At 52.9% G+C, this 23,067-nt stretch overlaps 7 protein-coding genes across 7 annotated transcripts; 4 read left to right on the top strand and 3 right to left on the bottom strand.

The window, feature by feature from the left end:
* Positions 1-2,919: 2,919 nt before the first annotated feature.
* Positions 2,920-5,151, top strand: J4E84_006285 (uncharacterized protein; the record flags this gene model as incomplete). The annotated part of the gene is made up of 6 exons (XM_049388876.1): positions 2,920-2,932; positions 2,987-3,190; positions 3,280-3,500; positions 4,079-4,429; positions 4,481-4,912; positions 4,966-5,151. 6 exons carry the CDS (start codon positions 2,920-2,922, stop codon positions 5,149-5,151), a joined length of 1,407 nt encoding a protein of 468 aa, XP_049243150.1.
* A 360-nt stretch (positions 5,152-5,511) lies between these two features.
* Positions 5,512-8,160, top strand: J4E84_006284 (uncharacterized protein; the record flags this gene model as incomplete). Its single annotated transcript, XM_049388875.1, has 1 exon — positions 5,512-8,160. The coding sequence occupies one exon, from the start codon at positions 5,512-5,514 to the stop codon at positions 8,158-8,160; it is 2,649 nt and encodes an 882-aa protein (XP_049243149.1).
* A 716-nt stretch (positions 8,161-8,876) lies between these two features.
* On the top strand, positions 8,877-12,151 carry J4E84_006283 (uncharacterized protein; the record flags this gene model as incomplete). Its single annotated transcript, XM_049388874.1, has 2 exons — positions 8,877-9,092; positions 9,152-12,151. The coding sequence occupies 2 exons, from the start codon at positions 8,877-8,879 to the stop codon at positions 12,149-12,151; spliced, it is 3,216 nt and encodes a 1,071-aa protein (XP_049243148.1).
* A 556-nt stretch (positions 12,152-12,707) lies between these two features.
* On the bottom strand, positions 12,708-16,773 carry J4E84_006282 (uncharacterized protein; the record flags this gene model as incomplete). Its single annotated transcript, XM_049388873.1, has 2 exons — positions 12,708-16,438; positions 16,767-16,773. The coding sequence occupies 2 exons, from the start codon at positions 16,771-16,773 to the stop codon at positions 12,708-12,710; spliced, it is 3,738 nt and encodes a 1,245-aa protein (XP_049243147.1).
* A 156-nt stretch (positions 16,774-16,929) lies between these two features.
* On the bottom strand, positions 16,930-18,278 carry J4E84_006281 (uncharacterized protein; the record flags this gene model as incomplete). The annotated part of the gene is made up of 2 exons (XM_049388872.1): positions 16,930-17,916; positions 18,081-18,278. 2 exons carry the CDS (start codon positions 18,276-18,278, stop codon positions 16,930-16,932), a joined length of 1,185 nt encoding a protein of 394 aa, XP_049243146.1.
* Positions 18,279-18,621: 343 nt separating this feature from the next.
* On the bottom strand, positions 18,622-20,581 carry J4E84_006280 (uncharacterized protein; the record flags this gene model as incomplete). The annotated part of the gene is made up of 2 exons (XM_049388871.1): positions 18,622-20,473; positions 20,568-20,581. 2 exons carry the CDS (start codon positions 20,579-20,581, stop codon positions 18,622-18,624), a joined length of 1,866 nt encoding a protein of 621 aa, XP_049243145.1.
* Positions 20,582-22,082: 1,501 nt separating this feature from the next.
* On the top strand, positions 22,083-22,847 carry J4E84_006279 (uncharacterized protein; the record flags this gene model as incomplete). The annotated part of the gene is made up of 3 exons (XM_049388870.1): positions 22,083-22,248; positions 22,337-22,720; positions 22,801-22,847. The coding sequence occupies 3 exons, from the start codon at positions 22,083-22,085 to the stop codon at positions 22,845-22,847; spliced, it is 597 nt and encodes a 198-aa protein (XP_049243144.1).
* Positions 22,848-23,067: the final 220 nt, after the last annotated feature.

The following is a 23,067-nucleotide window of genomic DNA, read 5'->3' as shown; positions in this document are numbered from 1 at the left end:
TGCATGTGCGATAGCATGTGCTCACATGTCTCCGCGACCGAGGATTAAAGCAGGTGACTGCGTGATAGATGCAGAGCGCAAACTCGCAGCTCATGGTGGCTCTTGCAATACATATATGAAATCAGCTCACGATGAACGGGCTTTCGGCATCGAGAAGCGCGAGTAATCTCTCGCGCATACTCACAAAAAGCGCTCAGCCATGAAATCTGATGAAGATAGAGACTGCCGACATGTCGTTGCGGCTGACCGCTCATTGTGCCGTATGGCGCAGATCCCGGTAAGTCAAAAGCGACAAACTCGAGAGAGGCACTGCCACGTCTCTACCATCTGGTCCCGCGCCCTGTCCTCCCTGTGTGTGTACCTGGTTTCGGATCACCAAAGTCGAAGCTGAGCATACTCCTCAGTCTGACAGGGGATATTCGTTCTTGCAAGCGATAGGCTTATAGAAATTGAGAAAACTACTTGTGAGGCGGAGAAGTGTGCTACACCACCCAAGAGACTTGAAGTGTTTCAGATAGTGAAGAAATGAGGTTGCGAAATGTGTATAAGTGCGATGAGTACCCTCAGAGAAGCCTGCGACTCAGCTATTGCAATCTAGTTTCTCAAAACAAAGCTCTTCTTCCATCTTCCCATCAGAGGTTGCCAACCTTTCCTGACCAACATGACTACCTCTTTCACTTCATCATTGATTTCATCCTTGAGCGACCATACTGGCACGAGAAAGCAGGACGAGATCGATGACTTCGCGATCCAAAGGTGGTTAGGTGACACCGAGGGCGATCGTGTAGCGGGAAGACTGCTCGCGTCGCCGACGCAGTCGGAGCATAGCCCTGCGACAGCTCGCAACCAGGGGCAACTTTCATCGATGCGCGAGCCAGAAGAGACCCTCGATTGTTGCAAAGAGACAGGCTGGTCAGATCTGACTGGAGTTGGGGCTTGGTGCTAATCAGATCATTTAAGGTAAGTCTTGTCGAATGAGCACGGATTTTGGAGATGTTGACAGCTTGTAGATCCATCGAGCACGCAGCTAAAGATGTTGCAGATAGGAACGGATCGGATTACATGCCTGATTTTGATTCGCGGGCTTTGCTGGGTGAGGCGTAGGACTGTATCTGCAGAGAGACGTGAGGCGTTGTTGAGATCGAGAGGAACAGCCGTACACCACCATTTTTGATACCCGTGTTGCCACCCATGTTTTATAATCTATAAAAGGCGATTATGTCCAGAAGATTTCTGCTTAAACGTTCTTCCTCAAGCGGAAGCAGATGTATCAATGTAATGCTTGAACTTTATTCCTGACCCCTATCGTTGATTTGTTGAATCCACCATACAAGTGGTGGCCGCAAAGGAGGAAAAGAGTTTCGCTTACGAAGCCGGATAGCCGGAAGGACCTGTTGGTATCGTATGCCGCGTCGTGGCTTTGTGTCGTTCAAGCTGGTCGATGCGCGCGAAGCCTTTCTTGTTCGTACAGCCCGGTATGTCGCATTGGAACATACGCTCGTGCAGCTGCAAGTGCGCCCTATCATCATAGTCAGCTAGCGTAATACGATAGGCGTAAGATTTCGGTGCATGCGAGCCCGTGCCGCTGAGCCATACGTTGCTTGTTCCCCAGGTTCTAGTACCTAGGTAGGCTTGCACCAACCGATTGTGGCGTTAGCTTTTGGATATCAACACGTACCTGAAAGCAGAATTGCGCTCGTACACAGTCAATTGACCGTTTATCTGCACACCACCCTTGTCACATGCAGTACCTCGTGGGCACGTGTAGTGACCTTTACCACGAGATTTGAGTTGTTCTATAGATGGCGCCTCTGGGGCTGATTCTCCAGTATTGCTAGGCGAGACATTGGGATCGTCCAGCCACACATCTGAAGAAGAGGTCTGCCCATAGCTAACGCCTGCAGAACTTCCGGCCGCTGCATCGCCCATGCCATAGTCTGCAGCCTCGGCAGTCATGGCAGTCATGAAAGCCTCTTCTGATCCAGGCGAGATAGGATGAGGCTCTGGATCAGCGATGTCGGTGAATAATTCCGGGTCTGCAGGCGGTATAGGTAGTGAGAAAACCCACTCGGTCTCGCAGTCTGCTGGCATGCGTCAGCAAAGAGCCTTGTCGCTTGCGTTCATTAATACCTGGAAGCTTGAACACTAAGCGTACGATAGTAAATGAATGCACCAACCTCTCAACGTTCTGTTAAACCTATCCTTGATACTTCTTTAAAGGTGTCAGTGTTCTTTCCTGATAAGACCGATTTATACAAATCATACTACCTCAGCGCCGCGTGTTTGTCATCCAACAAATTTGCAGTGTGGCAATCATTCTCCGCGTCCAATTCCCGTGTTCGCTCGTCTATATGCTTTGAGATAACTTCTCCCATTACTAGACTCTCCGACAAAGCGACGAGAGCATGTAGCACCCGTAAGAGGTAATTGCCGACGTCCGTTAACGGGCATCCCGACAGGCTGACAGGCCACCCGCTAGTCGCAATCAAGTGGGGAGAACTGGCCATTAGGTGTTGATCGATCCAATTTGGCTCAAGGCGGAGACTCTCAAAGAACAGGTGGGTTGAGGCATCCATGCTGGTGGGGAAATTAGCGTTCAGCTTCCAGGGCTGCAGCACTTGCGCTGCGCCTCAGAATGTCACCTCATTGTTAGCGTTGTTTCCTCTTTTCTCGTTTTCTCACTCCCTGCTATTGGAGGGTACCAATGGAGATGGATGCCGGGCGGACGGCATGCGGGCATTGTCTGATTCGATCCAAAGGGTTGGGAGCTTCAGCCAACAAGGCTGAGAAAACGAGAGCACAGGTTGTTATACAACGCTGACCCTATATTGATAGACCCACTTCGCAGCTCCGGCTAGCTTTATTTCGCATTCGTACATTACAAATAGAGAATTCGAGGGTTATTGAGGATAAACTGAAATGTCGTCTGATGGTAAACGTTCTAAGCGCCATCGCGCTGGCGAGACGGAGGGTGCGCTAACACTAGTGGCCGGCGTCGCTCTTCCCTCCCGCGGTGCCGCCGTACCCACACTGACCCTGCCCAACACCAACATCGACACCAACAGCGAGGGCCGAAACCAGCCTGGCCTGTTCCAGGACGATCAATGGCAGGATGTGTTCATTCCTGTGTCAGTGGAAGACGCCCCACTGAATAGCCATGACGGGTCTTATGCAGAGTCACGCAAGCGACGTAAGTTTGCCCGGGTTCCCGTGTTCAGGCATCGCCGAGGCCTAGAATGCCGCTGCCTCTCTCGCCGACAATTCACTGACACTTTTCAGGACGACCGCCATCCTTTGGCGAGGCTAGCGACGTATCGCAATGGCTCCGAATCAATTTCCCCGAGCTCGGCCCTGAGGTTCTCCAATTACCCGCACGTTCATGGGCTCCTGACATCGTCAATCCTTTCCTCGAGCAACAGACCCGTAGCCACCCACGGTTACGGCGTTATACTGTGCCGGTAGCTATACCTGAAGATGGCTATATCGACGGCCTTATCAAGGTTCGCCTGAACATGAGCAGATATCAGCAGAAGTTTCCTACGGCACGACTGCAGAGATTCTCTTGGAAGAAACCACAGCATGCGGCACCTGTCGTCGATCAGGCTATACAAGATGGACTGGCGCGTCTGCCACCAGACTTCGGGCGAGGGTTGAAGCTCACTGGGATGAATGAGAAGCTTTTCGAGTTTTGTAAGCTGATTTACATCTCCTGTTGACCTGCACTTATACCTGGCAGATCGTATCGCAATTTGCGGGGCTGTCACCCTCATCAAGGCCGACAACTGCTACCTGCAGGAGATCATCCCGATAGCCGTCAAAAGCGACTGTGTGAAACACGCGATCTTGGCTTTGGCGGCAACCTACATATTGGATTACTCGGGGGAGGAGAAGGTCAAGACTCAAGCAAACCTACATTGGAAGCGAGCCGTGCACTTTCTTAGTCGAGAGCTTCAAGCTACGGAGAAATGCAAGCCTGGCAAAGAGAACGCAGTTCTTGCGGCGATGGTCTTGTTCAGTCACAATGAGGTTGGCGATGCTTTCTCCACTCTGAGCTAGAACAACAGCTGATTGCTGACAGAACATCAACTGGGAGGCCACTGACTCCGGTAATGAGTCTCCACCTTGGTCCAAAGCTACCGAAATTGCCGAGCGGGTTCTGGAGATGTCTGATCCCCTCTACAATTACCACTCGCCTAGCAACGTACAATGCTCTCGAGCTCGCATCACGCTTGGCAACAGAATCGCCCTCTACAATATCATGAGTGCCATGATTTACCCACTGGACGAGTATCAGGCCAGATGCTCCTTCACCTGGCTGCTCGAAGGAGGCGAACGGGAACTCCACAAGATTGTTGGATGTACTGGACTCTGTCCAAAACTCATGCACACCTTTGCGCAGATAACCCATCTCTCCACTAAGCTGTATAAGGTACGTGGCATACCGATTGAAATGCTGTACGGTTTCCTAACCGTAGTCTAGGATCCCAACAGGATAGCAGCGCGCAACCTGGCAAAAGTTATTGGAGAACGCCTGGAAAACTTCGAGCAATACTCCGATTTGTCTGACGGCTACCCCACTTCTCAAGCTCTTTTGGATTCATGCGAACTAGACGAGAATGGCAAGATCTTCACAGCTGTTAAGACTACTGAGCTTTTGGCCGAAAGTTACGTAGCAACGGCTCAGATCTATCTGTATTGCCGTCTCATGAGGAAATCCAGAAGGCACCCACATGTTCAGAGTATTGTCGACCGCCTCTTGTGGATCGTTGATCGTATGGCGACATCCGGCCCACACTTTACTGCGGCACATGCGCAAGTGCGTGTCTTCGTTGGCGCAATTGTCGCGGTTGAACAGAAGCATCGTGACATAGTGAGGGCGTGGTTCGAAGATCTCGTCCACGGCACTAGAGGCGTAAGTGGTTCGCGTTGTACAGCTTTCTCATCGCGCGGACTAACCACTACTAGAACGTCCCGCCGGTATGGCGCACGATACAGCACATATGGGAGTGGCTTGATGCGAAGTACAGGTCATCCGAGGCCACGAGTTTAGACACTTCGGATGTCACTGTGATTCTACCCAGTGCCGAGCCATGGTGGGAAGATTTGGTTGCTGAGGTTTACAAGCGCGAGGGCAAGCTGAACCTGGCATGACTGCTTCTTTGGGAAGGTGTCTCTTTACATTCCGCACCCTCGAGCCGCATGAATTTTAGCATGGTACACTTTGATGGCAAGCCAGTATCTCTTCCGCTAGACTTCCGTAGGTGCCGAAACGAATATATATGTAGCAATATAACCAGAATTCATCTTTTGACCACAAGCTTTGTCTCTAGTTATGTGGACGCATTGTTTTACTGCCTTGACGCGCATAGCGTATGTGAGTCGGAGACGGCAGGAGCGAAAGTGGTGATGACGCACACCCCTGTCATGCTCGACGACGCGCTAGTCCCCTCAACGCGTCGCGTCGACCAACGCTCCAACGCCCCAACTTATCGATTGCTCCACCCACCCGCCATGACGCCCAAGACGCGTTCCAGCAACCAGGACGCCGACTACAAGGTCTACTATTCCAAGAAAGTGCCCCAGCAGGTGCGCTTTCCACATAAGCGCAAGACTGTGCGCCGGCGCTCGACTCCGGTACACGATGGGAAGCGGCAAATGGTCTTCCTGCCGGACAAGATGAGGAGGCAGGGTACTCCTGTTGTCGCTGACTCGGATGAGGACAGCGACACAGATTTGGAGGAGGATCTGGAAGACGGAGGAGTTTCTATCAAGGCTGAGGTGGATGAGGAAGAAGAAAAGCAGCCGGTGAGGCAGGCGAAGAGGAAGGGGAAGAAGCGGAACAGCGATGGGATACAGCAAGAAGACAACGAAGAGGACGAACCAGTGCAACCTACATCTAAACGCCGACGGACGGCAGCCACGCCTAAGAATCCTCGCCGCTCGAGGCGCGTTGAAGCCGGATCCGATGACGACAACGAAGCGACAGCTACCAAGACCAACCGAGAGCGCACATTACGGCGACAATCAACAATGACACAACTAGTCGACGGACGAAAGCCTTTGCCAGAAGACGAAGAGCCCAGCTTCAAGCCCATAAAACAGAGCTCGCGACTGAGTTGGGGTGGACGTGGCAAAAGCAAAGCAAAGAGCGACGGGAAGCAGCGCACGTTGACGCAGATGATACCAGGCATGCGGCTGCAAGAGATCATGTCAGATGAGGACTTAGACGAGATATTGAGCGATGTCGAGGCAGAAGAGAGGGCTAGTCAGACCTACGGCGATGCTGTTGCGCAGCGTCTGGCGCAACAAGGCTTCTATCGTGTCGAGGGGAATGGTGTTAGAGAGGACAACGGTGCAAATGAAGCTGGAAACGACATGGAGCAGAACCTAGAGGATGAACACATCAAGAAGGAGCCCACGGCAAACTCGCAAGGCACCCCGGAGTTGGTGGTGCAGTCAGTGGAGGACGAGATGGACGAGGACTGTGAAGACAGCTACAAACCGACACAGTTTATCGAAGCACCTGTCACAAGAACAACCCGGGCGACGAGACGAGGAAACAAACCACGAGTCGCAGACACGGAGGAAGCTTTCTATGCGCCGCAAGGGCAGGCGAAGACCCGTAAAACCCGCTTCAGCCTTCTAGCGACCCCGGAGAAACGCCGTATCCGCGAGATTCCCTCCTCTCAGTCACCCGCCGACTCGCCACTATCGACCCAAGTCTCTCCACAAAAGCTACACCGCTCTCCTCTCAAGCAGCGCTCGGATAACCCAATTCTTGTACCAGACACACCTTCGAAACGCAAGCAGGTGACGTTTAAGATGCCCTCAAAAACGCCTATACCACCACCAACACTGAGGAAGTTTGAGAGTACGATACAAGACTCCGAAGACGAGGATGATGGTATCATAGAAGAAGACCTGCCTACTATAGGACGTCACAGGGTTGGGGATGCGCAAGCTTCTATCGGGCGCCGTAAAGTTGCAACTGGGAAAGCCGTTGGCGCTGATACTCAGGCAGTACTTGACAGGATCGACCAGGCGTGTGCTGATACAAACGGAGAAAAAGTCATGGAGGATTCGGCATCATCACAAGAATCAGGCGATCTACCTGAGCTTCGCGGTGACCAAGAACCTTCTCCCGAACTTGGCGACCCGCAAAAGCAGTCGAGTGGCAGATCGTCCTCCACTGTAGCCGAGTCCGTCGCTGTTAAGCAGGAGCCCGGATATGACGATGACGACTACGAGGATGACGAAGACGACGACGCAACAATACTGCCCACAGTCCCGTTAAATCCGTCGAATGAAGAGAGGCCAATCAAGAGCGAGGCTAACATGAGTAGTGAAGGAGAGCTACCTTTACCAGAAGAGCAGCTCCGCTCCACCCCTCCAGTCATTGAAGACCTCAATCAAGAAACCTGTCCATCCACCCCGATGATCATCAACGACGATTCATCGGAAGAAGAAGAAGATGCCCCACCACCGGACCCAACACCTCCACGATTAAGTAAGGTACATGTACCGCAGTCCACCTCAACAGACATCCACCAGTCAGCAGATCTAAACAGCGAATCTATACAAGTCCCCCGTTCCCCGTCCCCCGACCACGAAACCCAACAGTCCCACTCCAGCAAAGCAGAGCAGCAACTCCACAACGAATGGTTCTCATACTCCCAATACATCAACGCCCGACCTCCCGAGTCCTCAAGCATGCGCGCCGCCCCCGACGCATTCAGCTACAACGACACGCCGCGCCTCCCCCAACCCACAGCACCCCATTCACATTCAACCCACCAACCATCAGCCTACCACCCCTCTCAAGCCACAACCGTGGATGAGATCACACAGCGCACGCCCCGACGGAAGCGTACTCAGCACTTTTCCAGCACGCACACAACACCGCATCGTATCGCTAGTTCTCAGCCGAATATCTCGCCGGGGAAACCGCCGCCGTTGTTTATACCGAGTAGCTTCCCCAGTCCGGAGAAGGTTGCTGCGGAGGGTGAGGGGTGGAGTAGTCCTATGTTTGGGATGACGCAGGCGACGCATGCTGCTGGGGGGTGGAGGAGTAGTCAGTGGGCGAGTTTGGAGGATTTCAGTATTCCGCCGTTGCCGCCGGGGGTGGAGGGGGATGGGGATGGAGATGGGGATGATGAGTAAAGGGGTGGTGGGGTTGGTTATGGATGGGATTGAGTTGGATAGCAATGGAATAGAATGCGATGGCAACCAAGCGCTTTCACTGATCGGATATCTTCTACCATTCCTGCATTTCCTTATTTCGGGGTGCCATTGAGGTTCATTGGGAGTCCAATACTCCAGGGCCTTTACGAAGGAGCCCATTTCTATTGTGTTGTAAGGTCTGTCCGGATTTCGGTGGTAGGCAGCCTACAACCCAATAAAGACTAGCTCCTTCAGGGCTGGGCAACAGCGTGCGGCTGCGTTGCGTGCGCAGGCTGCGCCTTCGCTTCGACAGCCCTTCTCAACATCCAGATCGCCCACTGTCAGCGTCAAATACCTCTAGCTTCCATGAGCTTCCAACTGAGCTAGCCGATTCTAAGTGCGCCGCAGGCATGCTCACGCCGACGCAGTGCGCATGCTGTTCAGCCTTCGTCTATACCTAGGCAGCCTCGACCCCGCCACCTCAGCCGCCATCGCCGTAGGTAGTATCTGATAGGTCAACCACCAAACACAATACAACTTCCACCGGGGCCTGGAATCTCCACCATGCACACCTCAGCCTGGCTGCATAGCATTAGTCGCGATGCGAGTGCTCGTCGGACGTCCTTGGTTCCGCGTGAAAATGCTTAGATAAAGGCTGGCTCAGGCCTTGCGCGAGTTTGCTAATCTCTCAACTCGTTATCGATTCTAGTCATGCGATGGATCCCATCAGCGCACTCTCCATCGCGACGTCTGTTGTCACATTCATTGACTTTACTGTCAAAGTTGTACTCCTTGGCCACGAAATTTACCAGGAAGGTACCACTGTCGGCGTTTCAGAGATCGAGCACCGAGCACAGGAGCTCAAATCCTGGGTCAATGGCTTGCGTGCACCAATCAGCGGTCGTAAGGACTCACTCAAGGATGAATATGAGGTACATCCTAAGCCCAGCTGGTGTGACTGCATGGATGGATAAGGTGCTAATTGTTGAAGGCCTTTGACCGCATCATTGCAGGCTGCGCTGAAGTTGGAACGGAAATCATCAAATATCTGGAAGACCTTATCCCAAAAGCGAACAAACGATCCGTATGGAAAAGTGTCAACATTGCGCTTCGGACTATTCTGAAGAAAGAGCAAATCGAAGGGCTTGTCAGCAGGCTTGAAGGCTATCAGCAGGACCTCTCGTTACGCCTCCTTGCCCTGCTCAACGCGAAGACGGATTTATACTCTTCAGAAGTAACTCAGCGCCTTAACAATCTGGAGACGGCAAGTAATCGCATTGTGCAGATTTTGACGTTTACACAAAGTTCTTCAGAATCATCGGCGTCACCTCGCGATCTTACGGGGAATCCCGAAAGCAAGAGCGAAAATACTAGAAGAGAGAAAGTGCTCCGCGTCATTCTGGGGCTTGAAGATGGCACCACACTTTCAGTCGCTGACCAGAACTTCGCAATTGCCGGCCAAGAAGACTCGGCTCCTGGCAACTCAATTGAGCGTGTAATCACGTTCAGAGATCAGTCCAACACAGGGCTTGTGGAAACGGTCTCCAACGAGCGATTCTCGCCGCTTTCGACCAACGTTTTGGCCGCGCTACAATATCGTGGGCTACAAAGCAGATTCAGCGATACAGCGATAGCCCATCATGAGACATATGAATGGATCTTCAAAGCACCCGAGGAAGACCGTCGTTGGTCAAATTTCGCGGAATGGCTCCGTAGTGGGAACAGTCTATACTGGATTTCAGGAAAGGCCGGAAGCGGCAAGTCTACGTTGATGAAGTATATCTGCTCAAACTCTGAGACTACTCAGCTCCTTGATTTGTGGAGAGATGGCTCTACGTTGCTCCAGGCCAGATTCTTCTTCTGGGCGGCCGGTCATACCCTGCAATCATCTCACGAGGGTCTATTACGAGGCCTTCTGTACACGCTACTTGCGCAATGCCCACGGCTCATACCTTCAGTCTTTCCCGAAATTTGCACCGAGATCGTTGCAGGACGCAAGTTGGATCTCACTTGGACGCTTCCAGAGCTTGTTCAAGCTCTTAATTTGCTTGTCGAAAACTCCAAAGGCCTCAAAATTTGCCTTTTCATCGATGGACTGGACGAGTACGCTGGAGATCACGGTGAACTTATTCGCATTTTCGAAACATTGTCTTCTTACGACAACTTGAAGCTGGTACTGTCTAGCCGACCATTGGTAGCGTTCAACGACGCCTTCGAAAACATGCCTCAGCTTCGGCTACAAGACCTGACGTATCGAGACATGATGAAGTTTGTCTCTGATAGGCTGGATCACTCTCGGGGGTTAAGAGAAATGGAAGAGCTAGATCCAAAGCTTCGTTCAACCTTGGTGTGCGGCCTATGCGACATGTCAGCCGGCGTTTTTCTCTGGGTGGTGTTAGCGCTTCGTTCGATTCTAGAAGGACTACAAAATGGTGAGACGGCATCTAGTTTGCAACTCAAACTCGACGCGCTCCCGCCGGATCTTCACGGAATGTACAAGCACATGTTCAGATCGCTAGATCCAGCAACTCAAACGGGTACGGCTCGAATGATCCTCCTAATGCTGAGAAGCAAGGACGTGGCAAATTCCGAGCCGATAAGCCCTCTTCAACTGGCTCTGGCTGACAACGACGACGCGACAGTTGAAAAAGCTATCACCGAGGAGGTGCGGACCATGCCGTCAAACAAGCGACGATCGCTATGCTTACGGATGAAAAGAAGGATCGATGGGCATACGAAGGGTCTACTTGAAGTCAGAGGCCAAGACAATGTTGTTGAACAAGGCTTGTCTTCTATTGATGAATGGGTCGAGTTCTACCATAAGACTGCGATCGATTTCTTCCGCTCTGATGAAATATGGGACCTACTGAAGACTCAAGCTGGCTCTCATTTCAACGTCGACCAAACTCTACTCGTTTCAAGTCTTCTCGAGATGAAGGCATTGCCTTCGGAAAGTACACTTGTAACAGAAACTAACCGTTCTCTTGCGAACATGCGGCAAGGACTTAGGTTTGTCGGGTTCCTGGAAGGATGTAACCTTCGTCCCCATACGGAGTTATTAGACGATATGGAGAAGACAATGAGGCTACACTGGGCAAAGACGACGATGTACAAGGAGCGCGCGAAATCCCGTGAACAGGTCACGGAGAACATGACATTCGAAGAATTCGTCGAATTGCAGGCTAGACGCCCCACCAATGACCACGAGGAGCGCGCGGTACGCCGTAAACAGACACACCCGGGGAACATGCCATTCGAACTATCCCGATTTGAGAGTGGAGTCTCGTCCTCTCGCCGCAAAGGGCAGCCTGCCTTCTTAACTCTTGCTATGATCCATGGATGCTACATTTATGTTGCCGACAAAGTCCTGTGGGACGACTCCGTCACCACCGAACAACGAACTTTGCTGACGAGCTCACTTCTATGCTGGTGCCTCGAAGATTTGAAGCGAAAGGACGGATTAGCCAGGAATGCCGTCACCGCTACTCTCCAGATTCTCGATATGGCTGCCGAAGCATCTATAAACATGGATATACGTACTTGCTGGAACAAACTCACCGTGGAGCTGCGGTCAGCCATGCGCAGCTCAGTATTACGATCTGATTTCGCCAACAATACGATGGATCTGTGTCTTGCTTTCCTCAATAATCGCGAGCTCCGCCTAGATGCGGAAGTGACTGGTCCGGGGGTCCGAAGGTTGCTCCGAGAATTTCAATCTGAAGTCATGGCCGCAAATCCTTTGGGCGCAAAGAACGATAGCACCCAGCAAGATCTAGATGAGTTCAACACGAAGTACGACAAGGTTCAGACTATACTCGCAACGGGGTGGAAAGAGAAAAGCAACGGGGCTCAGAGGAAGCAAAACAGCGAAGGTTGGAAGTGGCCTGGATTCGTGTTCATGATTCTTATAACACTCTCTTCTTTACATTTCCTAAGTTACGGCATGTTGTTTAGTTCGCTCGGTGGCCTAGATAGAACACGAGACCTCTAGGTCTCTAGCCGACAGCGAAGTTTCTATTTTCTCTTCTTTGACTCGTATCTGTGTGCGAAAATCTCGACCCCATTCCACCCCATCTCATAGTACTGCGATAACCCATACGATGACCTATGGACGATACGCAGCGAGCCACTTACGACTCCCACAACACGAACAACATACACGATGCCGGAAACCCCCCAATCAAATAATGGAGACAAGATTTTAACAGTGAGCGTAACTAGCCGCAGGATCTTGGAACGGCGACAATGCAATTTTTACTCAAGCTACCATACGCTATTAAACCCGCAACTATTGATATCCCTACAATTATATCATGGTCTGAGACGAACAACCCCGTGGCGAATAAAATCATCACTGGCAATCTGAAGAAAGACTGCTGCACATGGCTAACAACCACAAGGTTCAAAGGCGATCAAATTGTAGTCGAATGGTATACATGCAACATGCAAGTCTATTTCATAATAGCCCCATAATACCATGCTATGCAAATCTATCAACCCCCCTCCCCCAACCACGCACCATCCAACCGTCCTCCAGCCACAACCCCCTAGCTCAAATCAAACCCAGCACCCGAGAAAACGCTATACAGCAACTTCTCCTTCAGCGTCCTCTCATCATCATACATCGGCAGCTTCAGCAAATTAACACACGTACTCGTACTAGGCAACCTATCCTGATCCCTCCCCGCATCCCTAATACTGAACCTCGGATTCAGCGTACCAAATCCCAGCAGCGGGGCGCGGGGCGTACTCGTCACAAACTTCAGCACCGCACGCCTCTCATCATCGCTCATCTCCTTCATGACCTTCCACAGGAGCTGGATGGTGGGGTGCTCGAGCCCGTCGTCGCCGATGACATACGTGCCGCCGTAGATAGTGTTGCGGCGCAGGTCTTCGACGTCAATGGACGTCCGAGTACCGGAGATGAGCGTCTGGAGTTCGGATTGGTTGAACATGGAGAGCCAGGAGGGTTGGATCATGGTGGCGAGGCCGCGGAGGAAAGCCGTGGTTTGGGCGTAGGGTTGGTTTTGCAGGCGGTGGCGCGCCATGTAACTAATGTACACAAGCCGGTTCTGGTTGGTGACGGGGGTGTTTGAGCCGTCGGGCTTGAGGTCCTTGGTTATGGCTTTGGTTTTCTTGGGCGAGGTCGTGTGGTCTACGATGACGGTGTCGGTGACGGTGAAGTTGAGCGAGAAGTCTTCGACGTCGCCGGGGTACGTCTTGAGCTTGTGCAGGCCTTGGTATAGCTCTTCGTCTAGGTCGCGGAGGTCGTTGAGCGTGGGGCGGTAGCCGGATTCGTTGGGGGCGGAGCCCGTGCCGCCGGTTAGTGCCCATTTGCGCAGGAAGAAGGGTGCGAAGTTGACGTCGACTAGGATACCTTCGTACAGACATTTGCCGATGATGCGGCCTAGGAATTCGTAGCGTTGAAGCAGCTCGGTGATCTGGGCACGGTACTCTTGTGTACCCTCGCGTATGCCGGCTTGCCGGAGGGCCTCTTTGTGCTCTTCGACTGCGGCGGGGTTGGGGTACAGCAGATGTTGGTCGTTCTCAACAAACATGTCGATATATTCAGTCGGCATGAACGCTCGGCTGGTGACGCTGGTGAGGAACTCTTTCGTGACACCACCTCCGTCGATGCCGGCCTCAGGAGCGCCGAATTGATCCATGAAGGTAATCTGGATTGGTTCCTTCAAGCCCTGGCCTAGTTCATAGAACTGCTCAAAAGCATCGTCGAACTCGTTCTCTCGTCGGATCCTCGCTGTATGCTTCTCAAGTTGACTGCGAGCGTTTGGCTGCTGCATAGTCCGGAACCGCCAGAACTCAGGATCCGCAGATCCTCGTCGCTTGATCATATCCAGTTTAACAAACTCGCGAAAGATCTGAACACGAGTGGTGAAGGGTATGAAGAACGGCATGTTCTGCAGGATTTCGAGACGAGGTGCTACGGCTTGCAGGTACCGTCTCCGCGAAGCCTTGCGCTGCTGCCGTTGTAGTTTCTCCAAGCGTCGTTGTGTCTGGGTACGGCTGGTGCCGATGAGTTGTGGTGTGTCGTCGAATTCCTCTTCTTCCAGGTCGTCGAGATCTTCCGCATCTTCCTCTTGGATCTTGTGCCGCGACTCTTCCTCCTCCACTACAGCCGGGATGAACCCGGTCATGTCAAAGCGCGAGACCATGAGCCAGTGGTCCGAAGGCAGGAACTTGCGTCGCGAGTCGCGCTCGTACACCATACGAAGTAGTCCAGTGACCAGCCCTTTCACGTAATCTATCCTCAAGCCTGCGACACCACCTATTGATGGCTCAGCATGCTCTTTCTGGGTTTGGTTGTCCATGACGCCAGGATTGAAGTAGCTAAGACTTCTGTTATTGCCTCCCATGTCATCTTCCGAAGTTGTAATGTCTACTGCGTTGAAGTAGAGCGTAAAACCCAAATTCTTTAGAAAGGTCGTCAGGTCCTTAACTTCACTTAGAGGCAAGCCGCTGTCGCGGATCTGGCCCGAGTAGATGTCTTTCTGCCCCGACGTAAAGAACTCCTCGTCGTCGGTGACTTTGAGTACAAAGGTGTATAGTTCGAGGAATACCAGAATGACGCGCCATTCGTCGGTGGTGACTGCGTCGCGATCGACTTGCTGTTGTGCTGGCTGCCAAAATCCATGTTGCGTTAGTCCAGATGTGCCGGGGCGGTCAGAGTTGTTCAGATTTGAAGATTTCGGCTTCAAGAGTCCAATAGCTGCCCTTGAGTCCCGGAAGATGGTGGTAAAGACTGATGATCGTTTTGATGCTTCCCAGAAGTATCTGATCGCTGGAAGCTTCCTTGCGCTCTTTCCAGACGCCTCTGATGGACCGATGTAAAGCCACATTCGTATCTCGTCACCGCGACGAGGGAAGAAGCGAAGTAATGCAAGCGCGTAGTTTGCAAGCTGCCGGGCTTCTTCGACCTTGTCATCTTCAGAAGCTTCCGCTGACTGTGATGATCCAGCCAAAAGACTTCCAATACCTTCCTGATGTACCAGGGAGCGGACTTGCTCTTTCAAGAAATTTGACACGGCGCTGGCGTCTTGATCGGCACCGTCGTCTTCGGAAAGCTCGGCAATTGGATGATCGTCATCTACAATGTTGATTGGCAGGGAGTTCAACAGAACCGATACGACGGCTACAAAGTCCTTGTGAACCGCGTAGGCTTCGGGAGTGTCGAAGTTGTGGGCGTAGCGGTGGAAATAGATAAAGTTTCCTAGTAAACGCAGTCTACTTGATGTGTTCTTCAGCTCGGATTTGCTTTGCAGCCCTGCTCTCTTGGAAAGTGTCGCCAGTGCATTTGCGAGCAGCTTGTAGTTGATGGCGTCGGCGAGCGAGTCGCGGAACTTTTGTAATGGTGTTGACGTTGAGTCCGAGCCTAATAGTGGGAGAGTCAAGAAGTGTATACCGAAAGCCTCATAAGCATCCAGTGTGTACCCAGTCACCCGCGTCATCGGCGAGAGAGCCGCCCTGACTATGGTGTCACTTATCTCCGATCCTTCGCTCTGCGTTTCAAGTGTTGGGGTGAAGGTGGCCACGACGCGTGCAAGAGTGCGGTAGTAATGCTCGGCATTCTGGGACGTTTCGGCGGGTATCTGGTCTGCGAGGAACTGTAAGACGGTGAGAGAGGCCCCAACCTGATTCCATTGCATGGGCGCGTGCTTCTGAAGCTGCCGCTCTATGGCCACGAGTAGGATGCGCTCCAGCCTTAGATATGCCCACGGCCACGGCCCGCTGGATGTGATGCCTAACTTTTTGACTGTCTCCATCTGCCGCGATGCATAGTGCTGTATCCGTCGCAGGTCGTCATCGCTCCGTGAGGATGCGAATCGAAGCAGCCGTTGTAATTGGGCAAGAGCCTCCTCCTCCGAGTCATATGTCACCGTCCTCGAGGAGCCATTCGCCTCTTCTACCCGGTCCCATGCGCCCCGTAGCTCGTCAGCCACATCTCTCCTGGCAGAGTGACCCCGCCATACTTTCTGTATCCGCTTGGCCGCATTGAGCGTGTCTCGTTCCCGCTGCCGTTGCGCTCGCTCTTGCTGTGCGCGGTCGAGGGCGGCTTGTGACCCGGCGCCGGAGCCGGGAGGACCGAAGGGATTCGTCTTCTTCCCGCCGAGGTTGACTTGGCGCGCCTTTCGCGTGTTGCCGGTGAAGCTCGTGAACATGGTGGCGGGGCGTTGAAGAGGCCAGTGCGAGACGTCGAATCGGTGTATGTGTAGGGTAAATGTGTTTAGATAGGTTCTGACGCTCTCTGTGGTGGGTCGGTCTGCAGGGGAACTATTAGATTAGGTGTGAATATGTCGCTGTATAACGGTAATAGTGAAAGCACACGGCACCAGCCAACCTTGGAAGGCAGCGATCAGTTGGGGGCGAGGTGGAGGTGTGCGCATCCGTAGGGAAAGAGGTGCACTCAGCGTCGTGATTCGCATATAGAAGGCGCAAGCTACGTAAGGCCTTCGACCGGGTTCTGCGTGTCTCGGGCGGCGATGGTCGTGGTAATGGAGACAACCATACAGTGGTCGACATCGCCGCAACCTCCGAGAGTCCGTGCACTCTGGTGCCGTCATCGCGCTTTGAAATCGCGACGCGCCCACTCTTCATTATCGCCAACACAATGTCACAATTCAGGCGCAAACGAAACTTACTTTTGACAACGTGCAAAGCCCGATCCGATGCTGACATAGCTTCATCATGGGTCATGCCCTCAAGGGCTACAATCCGCTCGTCAAATTTTACCATTCTCAAGACGCGAGCACCCTAATACTCATACCCACGATACGCAGTCGGCAGCAACTCCACTCCCGCCTCTCCATCCATTCCGTCACTCCTCTTCTTCGCGTGTTTCTTCTCCCTCTCCATCGCCTCAGTAAGCACATTCATGATAACCGTAATAAGCACGCCCATAGCAATCAACTGTCTCGAATCCCACACTATCATTTCCGTATTCGGATCCTCCATCCAACCCGAACCAGCTATCCACTCGCGCATCGTGTACACGCGGAACCAGCAGAACATCGACGTTACGATGGGTGTGAGCAACACCAAGATCCAGTAGATCAAGGTAACGAATGCACGCTTATCCGTCCAGACTTTTGGCGCGCGGTCTCTGGATTCGGCGAAGCGGATGGGGACTGAGATGTGCGCAGCGATGAAAGCGATGCCGAGGACGATGTACATGAATCTTTCAGGTGGCCAGGCTGTTGCGTTTCCGAAACCGAGGTCGGCTTGGTTCTGACGCGCTTGCTCTTCTGCCGCTGATCGCAGGTCCATCTCCAGCATGCATGCTACTGGGAGTAATATGGCGCTGTCTCGGCTCGAGTGCTTGAGCGCGTCATACGGAGCATAATTGGCTTCCCTGAAGATCGTCAATCCGACACCGATGAAGGCTCCGACGGAAAGTATTAATCGAAAAGCGGCTGCAAGGGGATTTCGCCAATAGGTCCGCACCAGTGCGATGGAGAAGGTGAGAACAGACAGAGCGATCATCATCTGACTGACGGCGACTGTAAAGTGGTAACTTGTCAGCTTGCACTTGCTCCGACCAGCAAACCCGAGAAGGAAAGCTCCGACGAAGATGGTTTGAGTGTCTGCAACACCCAAGACGAAAGTCCGGCCAGCTGCACGCACTCTATCTTTCCATGTCGGATCCGCGTTCGGGTTCTCGGGAGTCTTGTTGTTGGGTTTGTCTCTGAAGCTTGCGAAGGCACTGCCGAACTGACTGTTTACATCGATGATTAGCCTTGTCTAACAACCAGTTCAAGGTACTTACGAGACATCTGCTCTAATCCAGAGTTCGATAAAGACAAAGACGAGGGATATCGCGACAACAACGAAGAACAGTACCATCGCGATCCAGATCTAGCGACGTTAGCTCGCGTACAATATCTGCATCTGCCATCTTGACTTACTCCAATGCCAGCGATACCAGGCTGCGGCACCATTCTTCCCCTCGTAACATTGCCAATCGAGACTAGGTCATGATCCGCACCAAACGTCAGGCTACAAGCCTGAGCGAGGTCCACATCCTCAGCCTTGCAAGCCTCCACTACGTTGAACTGAAATCCGCTTCCACTTTCGCCTCTGAGGAAACCGAAACTGTTGCCCATTTCGGCGGATTCGACTTATAACAAGGCTATGCGGATATGGATTAGACTGTCGCAACATCTGGCAGCAACAAGACTTTTAACATAATAGTCCAGGCTACGAGGCTGAACATGGGGGGCTGAAAGATGCCGCCAAGCCCGTGAACACGAGTGGCTTTTGCGACTGGACACTGAGCTTCTAAAGCTGAACTTCTGCCTCCAAGTTCGTCGAGTATGATTGGGAGCCTCACCCATCGAGAATAACAAATGCGCCTCCAGCGGCAAACAACACAAGGCTTCGCGCAACATCGCCACCACTTGCACTGTACAAGGCCAGGCTGACCCCCAGCCTCACACCACCTCCGCCCTACCCCCAAAACTCCTTCAAATCCTCCGCCCTCCACTTCGTACTCCACCCCGAAAGTCTCTCAATCTTCTCCAGCAGTTGCAAAATAGCCTTCTGCTCACTCTCATGGCTCATCCACTGTCCCGCAATCCACAACGGCTGAATCGCATTCGTCCAAGCAGCATGATCATCATTGCTAATCGAGATTCCACAGATCTGTCTTGCGTGCCAGAAGACGGAGTTGGGCTTGGGTGTAACGGTAGTGTTGGGAGGTTTGTGGCGGAGCATCAAAATGCAGGCGGTGTGGTGGAGTTGGTTGCCGGACATGGCGGCGGGGTTGCTGTAGAGGAGACGCGGGAAGGGGGAGGTGGGTGGGGTGAAGGAGGAGATTGGGAGCATCTCGGCGGGGCGCGTGGTGTACCATGTTGAGATGTGGTGCCAGAGTTGGGTCCAGCGTGCGGTGTATGCGGCATCTGTGTCTGTGGGTAAGCGTGGTGTAGCGCCCACGCGACCGGCTAGGTTTGAATGGAAAGACAGTAGGTCAAGGATTTGAGCAATGAGATACACGGCTTCGCACGCGTAGACATTGTAGTCGCCAACGGAACGGAAGCGATCCACGTCGGCATCGAGACCCATTCCTGAAGAAGCCCAGTGCTCTACCGGTATGAGCGTTTTAGACGATGCGATAAGCCCGCCGCAGACGTCCATACGAGCAAAGCACCAAAACAGCGCTTGATCAACGCCGCCTGAGAAGCCATTAATCCCCACAGCTTCCAGCAAATGCGCACATCCATCTAGATGCTGATGCCACGCTTTCGCCGAGCTACTCAGCATCTCGAGTACGCATAGCACGACGCATGATGCTATCACCGGCGTGCTCCGTGTGTGTAGTTGTGGGAGGACGAGCTGGATGGCTGTCTGGTAGAGCGCTAGACTGCGTGATGTGTGTTTACTGTTGTTCTTCCGCTCTATTTGCCGTGCCGAGAGAGCGAGCATCGAATACCGCAAGTGATCATGTGAGCGTGCCATGATGGGTAGTGTGCGTTGGAAGTGGCGCTCTGGGTCGAATTTATCGATCCAGGGTGCTACTTCGTCGAGCCAGTTTTTCCAGAGTTCGAAGTCGTCTTCCGCGGACAGATGAGGCGGTGAGACGTTCGTCGGTTCTGACTCATCGACGGTAGTGGTATCGAGAGAACTTTCCGTAACGTGCCTCGCTGCATCTGTCGCATAGTTTGCTTGTGACTCTTCCCAGCCCTGTCCAACACGCACAGCATCCGGTGTAACTTCTCTCGTCGGCACATTAGATCTCACTTCCTGTATCAAATGGCTCCGAAATGTGGAATGCGCATCGAGATACGCTGAACCTGGTAGAAACACGCTGTCGTCCAGGTACGTAGTGGTGCCAGGACTGTGCCAGATAGATCCAATATCGTCCGGAGTGGGTAAAGCAACGTACTGGGTCGACTGGAGAGTAACTAGAGTATTCTCGGCAGCCGAGAAAGGCGTGTTTGACGTCCAATACGTGTGAGCATGATGCGGAGGTACCTGCTCGTCGGCTGTAGCAGGCGATATGGTGGTAGAAGTAGAAGGGGGAGTCTGCCGATCATCAAATCGATCTGGTGTATCAACGTCGTCCACTGGATCATAATGCCGATAGTCGCGTATAACTTCCTCCGTCACATCCTTAATCTTAAAGCGCGCTGGTGGGCGTCCGGATGGGCGATGCAGCGACGATGGTCCGACACCTAAAGCGTTCTCGGCCCGGAAGGTGAGGCGAGAAGCCCATTGACATTGTTCGTTTTTGCTACCGCAGCGACCGCATGTGGGTTTCGTTTCGTCGCATTTGCGTCTTTTGAGCTTGCAGTTTGTGCAGCTGGGAGATGTGCGTCAGCAAGTTGTGCTTTGTGGTGTGCTTCGGACTGTACTGACCCGTGCCGCGTTCTTGCTCTTTTGTTACCGCGTCTTACCAGACTGTCTTCATTTGCCATTGGACGTGGTCGGAAAGGGGCGCGAATAGAGATGTGATAAGACCCCGGGCCTGCCGGTCATGATCAAGAAGCGTTGATCAGCTGGGTCGTTGTACGTTTTCATGATGCAGATCGAACTATCACTAGCGGAAGGTACGATGTGGAGACCCCGCATCTTAGCTGCATCGAGCGCAGCACAGTGATGGATGGAGTCTGGAGTTGCTATTGAGGCAGCATTTACGGATCATCACGGTGAATCAAACAATTTGTTATATGCGAACACAGCGACTTCTTCGTCTATCTAACTACCAGAACGTACAAGAACGCGTGAAGAAGACCACGCATCTTTCAAACATCTCGGTCGGCTCATGGTATGTTCAAGAGCGCGTCGCATACATTGGCTCACTTCATCCGACTTCTTCCAGCAAACCCACAACATCAGTCGACTGCTGCAGTACAGTACGGACAATGGCAGTCGCACATGCCGCGCTTCTCAGACTCATTCCAGTGCGTCCAAATACCATGGAGAAGGACAGCTAAAAAAACATACCACACGAACCTCTTCGCTAAATTTTGCCTTTCCAGACTACAGCGCAATCGATGCGCTTTGACTCTCTCGAAACCGTCGAAATTGTCATCGTATTTGACCAGCGCCCAACTCGCGGCATCGTACTTCTGTTCGAGCGTAAACCCATCGTTTGCCACTTCTCTTAGATATCCTTCTTCTTTCCCAGGCGTTCCCGGTGGAGTTATCAGCCTCCATGGGTCAACAGGTCTCGGGGTGCCTGAGTCGTTGTCTCTCCAATGAGCTTGATCTTTCCATGCTTCTTGTTCGACAATCATCAGCTCTGAGTTGGAAGGGATACTTGTGCGAAGGCGGTCGGACCATTCGGGTCCGAAGTCCCTTTCGAGGGTTGACGGAGTTGGTTGTGATGAGTATTTCATGGTTGAGCTGATCTGAATGAAGAATGCCGTTGAGTGGGATCTCACTCATTTGGATGAAGCACATGATAGAGGTGATTAGAGTCGGCTTACCACCACTATAGGTCTTGGGTGAAAGAGAATGCCTGTACTGAGCGCACATGTTGATCAAGGCATTCACCCTTCAGTGATTAGTCGCTCCGCACGTTGCGCTGTGTGGAATTGCTAGATCGGATCAGATGCGCACATCGCGACTTGTGGGAATGTCGAGTCTGAACACAGTAGTGCTGCGAATGGGTCGCCGAGGCGCATTGATGAGGTCTTGATGGTCGTACATCAACACCGTGGAAATCGAGATCGTGTTGTCGCAGTGAACCCCGCGCTCGGCACACCTTCCTCACTCTCTGGTGGGGCGGACCCTTTCCGACGTCATGTTCGAGCTGGGCGCGCTCCACCAACACTCCGAACAAACGGACCTCTGTCGTCCGAACGCGTCCATAAGAAGGCCGAATCGGCCATCTTGAAGCCCGCAATTCCCCTGATCACACGCCACAAGTCTCATTCGATCCATCGTTTCGCGGAAATCCAATCAAAATGGCAGGAGACGCAGAAGACCGCGCCGCGCTCGTCAACCGACAGCTCCCAGAGATGACCCTGTCAACAGCCGACAACCCTCTTACAGCACCCAGACCGCCCTTGGAGAACTTGTCTACGGCAGAGAGAGCGCAGTATAGGTTCCAGGTCAAGGGCAATGCGATCAGTACGTGAACGCCTCTAGGGTAACCTCACCCATCTGCATCTACACCCACCACGCACCAAGACCATCCTACTAACCAGCATTAATATAGTCACCGGCGGCGCCGGCACCCTCGCCCTCGAAGCCGCAGCCGCCCTCCTCGAACACGGCGCCACGGGCCTCGCCCTCTGGGACATGAACCCCGACCAAGCCTTCGAAAGCGTCAAGAAACTGCACTCCAAGTTCCCGCACGCGCGCATCATAACCGAAGCCGTCGACGTACGCGACGAGAAAGCCATTGCTTCAGCCGTAGAAAGTAGCGTAAAAGTGCTGGGCAGCATAGACATGCTCTGCTGTTTCGCCGGCGTCGTAGGCTGCACACACGCGATTGAGATGGCGGCGGATGAATGGCGGCGGACGCACGATATCAACCTTACCGGCTCCTTCCTCTGCGCACAAGCCGTCGCGAAACAATTCCGTGCGCAGGGGACGGGGGGTAGTGTTACGTTTACAGCGAGTATCTCGGCGCATCACACAAACTACCCGCAGCCGCAATGCGCGTATAATTCGTCCAAGACGGCGCTGTTGTCGCTGGCAAAGAGTCTGGCGGCGGAGTGGAGTAGCTATGGTATCAGGGTGAACTGCTTAAGCCCGGGGTATATGGACACGATTTTGAATGATGGCGATGGATTGATTAGGGCGAGGAAGAGTTGGAATGATAGGAATCCGATGGGGAGGATGGGGCATCCGTGGGAGTTGACGGGGCCGTTGGTGTTGCTGTGTAGTAATGCAGGGAGGTATATCAATGGGACGGATATCATTGTTGATGGTGGGGCTATGGTA

Source organism: Alternaria hordeiaustralica (genome assembly GCF_023758085.1).
Source record: "Alternaria hordeiaustralica strain BMP 2776 chromosome Unknown scaffold_12, whole genome shotgun sequence".
Taxonomy (NCBI): Eukaryota; Fungi; Ascomycota; class Dothideomycetes; order Pleosporales; family Pleosporaceae; genus Alternaria; species Alternaria hordeiaustralica.
This window is presented reverse-complemented; position numbering and strand designations above follow the sequence as displayed.